The 3,230-nt window shown below is 49.8% G+C and overlaps 1 protein-coding gene across 1 annotated transcript in view; it reads right to left on the reverse strand.

Annotated features, from left to right (window-relative positions):
* LOC102045436 (keratin, type II cytoskeletal 5) overlaps window positions 1–1,502 on the reverse strand; it is a 6,542-nt gene extending 5,040 nt beyond the window's left edge. The window contains exons 1-2 of the mRNA XM_031064631.1: window positions 839–1,502; window positions 66–280 (exon numbers count right to left, since the gene is read on the reverse strand). Of these exons, the coding sequence (XP_030920491.1) occupies window positions 66–280; window positions 839–1,408 (785 nt within the window). The 5' untranslated portion in view covers window positions 1,409–1,502. The remainder of the gene's footprint in view (window positions 1–65; window positions 281–838) is intronic.
* Between the last annotated feature and the right edge of the window lie 1,728 nt (window positions 1,503–3,230).

Here is a 3,230-nt window from a genome sequence, read left to right on the forward strand (position 1 = left end):
GGAATGAGCACCGGCCCAGATTTTCCTGGCTGGGACGACTCACTGTGCAGAGCGGGATCCCTTACTTGTTCTTGAAGTCTTCCACCATGTCCTGCATGCTCCGGAGCTCGGAGTCCAGCCGGCCCCTCTCTCCCACCAGGCTGTCCAGCTGCCGCCGGAGGTTGTTGATGTAGGCTTCGAAAATGGGCTCCAGGGACTTCCTGGTGACAGTGTGACCCTGCTCTTGGAGGAGGGTCCACTTGGTCTCCAGCACCTTGTTCTGCTGCTCCAAAAAGCGCACCTGGGGAGAAACAAAACCAGGGACACGTGTGGACAAACCTCACAACTGCCAGGAAAAGGTGAGATCACCAACAGAAAAGGTCCAGAGATGTTGAGACAATCAGAAGGGAATTATTAGGAGTGTCCCAGTTTAGGGCATTGGATTCTTAAAAGTATTAGAAGCTTCTGGAGATGTTTAGCAAGATTTTTTCAGGAGTTTTAATCAGGCCAAACACCTGTACTTGCAAGTTTAATGTTTCTCCCCCCAGTAGATGTTCAGCCCACCTTACTGGTTTAAACTGGTTGTATCCCATTGTAGAGGAGAAGAGTCATCCACCCCAGGATTGTTTTTACAGGGAAGAGAGAGAATTACTTTGTCAATAATATAAAGGTGCTGAAAAACTCATCCTTGCTAAGAGGAAACATAAAACAGTTCTTAGTTTCCAGCCAAGCCCATGTTGTTTGTCGGCTGGGATCGGTTCAGGCAGGTCCCTAAATCCAAATGAAGTTTCTTCCTGAAGGTTTTTTCCCAAGGCAACTGATAGCATGCGTGGCTTGATGGTTCAGACCAAACTCTCACCTTGTCAATGAAGGAGGCAAATTTGTTGTTGAGGGTCTTGATCTGCTCCCTCTCCTGTGTTCGCACCTTCTGGATTTCCGGATCGATATCCAGCTTGAGGGGTGCCAGGAGGCTCTGGTTGACAGTCACTTCATGGATGCCACCAGGTGGGCAAACAGGGAACCCAGGGCCACCTCGGCCACCAAATCCGGGCCCTCCCAGCCCAAATCCACTTCCCAGCCCATCCCCACCACCACCACCGGCTCCTCCTAAGCCAAAGCCAGCTCCTGCTCCGCCACCATAGCCAAGACCGAAGCCGTATCCGCCCCCGGCTCCGCTCCGTAGACCTCCACTGACCGAGCTGTAGGAAATTCTTTTGCTTCCACCCAAGTTATAGAGACTTCTGCTGCCGAAGCCACCGCCAGCTCCAAAGCCTCCTCCACCTCCAGCTCTTCCTCCTCCAACTCTGGAGACAGAGACAGAGCTAAAACTGCTTCTGGTCCCACCACCGCCACCTCCTACGATAGCAGAGCCTGAGCTAAAGCCCCTCATGCCCCCTCCAGTAGATGATCTGAAAGAGATACGGCTCATGGCTGGTTCAGTTGGGAAGACAAAGAGTAGGAGAGAGGAAAACAAAAAAACGCTGCGCAGCAGGAAAAGAGCAGAGGGCAATGGAGACAGAAACCCCTGTAATGGGAGAGCTTGGGAGCCTCCTCTTTTATCTGCTTGGAAAACTTGGCACGGGAATTCAGAACTTGACGTGCCTTGCAGCAACTTGCCTTGTCAAACACACCTCGGCTACGGCGAGGCGCTGAAAAATGCATTGTTTGCAGGCAGGAAAGTAACGGCGAGAGGGAGCTCCCCCCTCCACCAAAGCCGCCGCTCTGAGTCATGGAATTAGCATTGAATGGGACGAGGTCTGTGCTCAGGGCAGGATGCAACATGATTCCCGAGACCCTGGGAGCCGCTTTCCCTCAGGCGAGACAAGGACTCGCTCGCTTGAGCAAAGCGAAGATTTTGCAAGTCGCATTTTCAGGTTTAACGTGTTGCATAGGCAAGAAAAATAGGGACTTTTCCAAGATTTCCAGCTCTGCAACTGGCCATGCGTGTCCTGTTGTCGGCTTGGGAAAGTTGGGTCTGAAGGTGGTTTTAATGATCACTGCTGACATTGTGTTTTTTTAACAGTCAAGTTTGATTTTTTTTCTGGATCTAAATGGTCATGGGCTTGAAGAGATGAGCTGAATGGAAGTTGTGTCGTGACAGTATTTCCTGGGATCTTACCAAAAATCATCTCCCCTCATTCCAGGGGAGAACTGAGGAATTAGTTAACACGATTTTGAAAGACAGCTAGTAAATGCTTTTTCCAAAATCATGTCAAAATAGATTAAATAGTACTTTCCTTAATATACACCTATAAAATTCTACTAAAAATCTGCTCGAAATTATTGTGGTTCTATAGTACCTCCTTGTCAGGCTCAGCGTTCAAAAGCTCTGTCTGAAGTGGTATTTTTATCGCTTTTTCTGCCTCCCTCCACTCCCCCCCTTATATTTATCCAACAGTTTCCACGTCATTGCTGGCTCTAAAAGATGTTCTGTGGAGGGGAATTCACCCACTTTCCTCCCTAGCCCCTCCTTCACTCCGCTGAGATCACACAGTTGGAAAAACTTTCTAAAATAGCTTTTGCCTCTTGATGTTGCTTCTGGGTGAACCCTTGTGCAGGAGTTTCAACCCCCACAAATGAGTCTGGGTTGTGTAAAGGCTTGAGAGCCTTCTCTTGTGCCCATGAAGAGCTTGACATGAGATCCAGGAGAAGAAATTCCCTCATTCCCACTCAAAATACCTCCCCAAATACTTTTGTGAACTGATTCTGCCCACTGGCCAAGGCTGTCCACCTTGGCCAGGTGAAGTAATAGCAAAAGACAGAGAGATGAGATCCTGAGCAGCTCAACCAAAAAAAAATTCCCAAATTCATCTACGTGAGCAAAAAGTGCAGGAGCTCAATCCAAAAGGAGGAGTTTAAGCAGATCAGCTGCGTCTCAGAGCTTGTTTGTGTTGATGTGTTTCCAACCGCTGCTTTTTTCTGTCTGGGAACTTGAAAGAGCCTGAGCAGGAGGGGTTTGGTTGGGTTGGGTTTGCTTTGGTTGGGTTTTGTCTCCTCGCAATCAGAAAACAGCAGCGCTCCCAGCTCCCATCTCCTTGGAGCACTCCCTATTCCGATAGTGAGTCACCACGGGTGCGATTGGAGCCGATCCCTGGATGGGCTGATCCAAAAAATCCCTCCCGTGACTGGGAGGCGGCTGGGCTGTAGCAAGGGGGTGCTCTCACCCCGGGAGTGGAGATGTGGGAATATCCTGCTGGAAACGCAGCGTTTTGCTGGGAAAACTTCTCCCCTCACTCCATCCAAACCCAGCG

Source organism: Geospiza fortis, unplaced genomic scaffold, assembly GCF_000277835.1.
Source record: "Geospiza fortis unplaced genomic scaffold, GeoFor_1.0 scaffold635, whole genome shotgun sequence".
NCBI lineage: Eukaryota > Metazoa > Chordata > Aves > Passeriformes > Thraupidae > Geospiza > Geospiza fortis.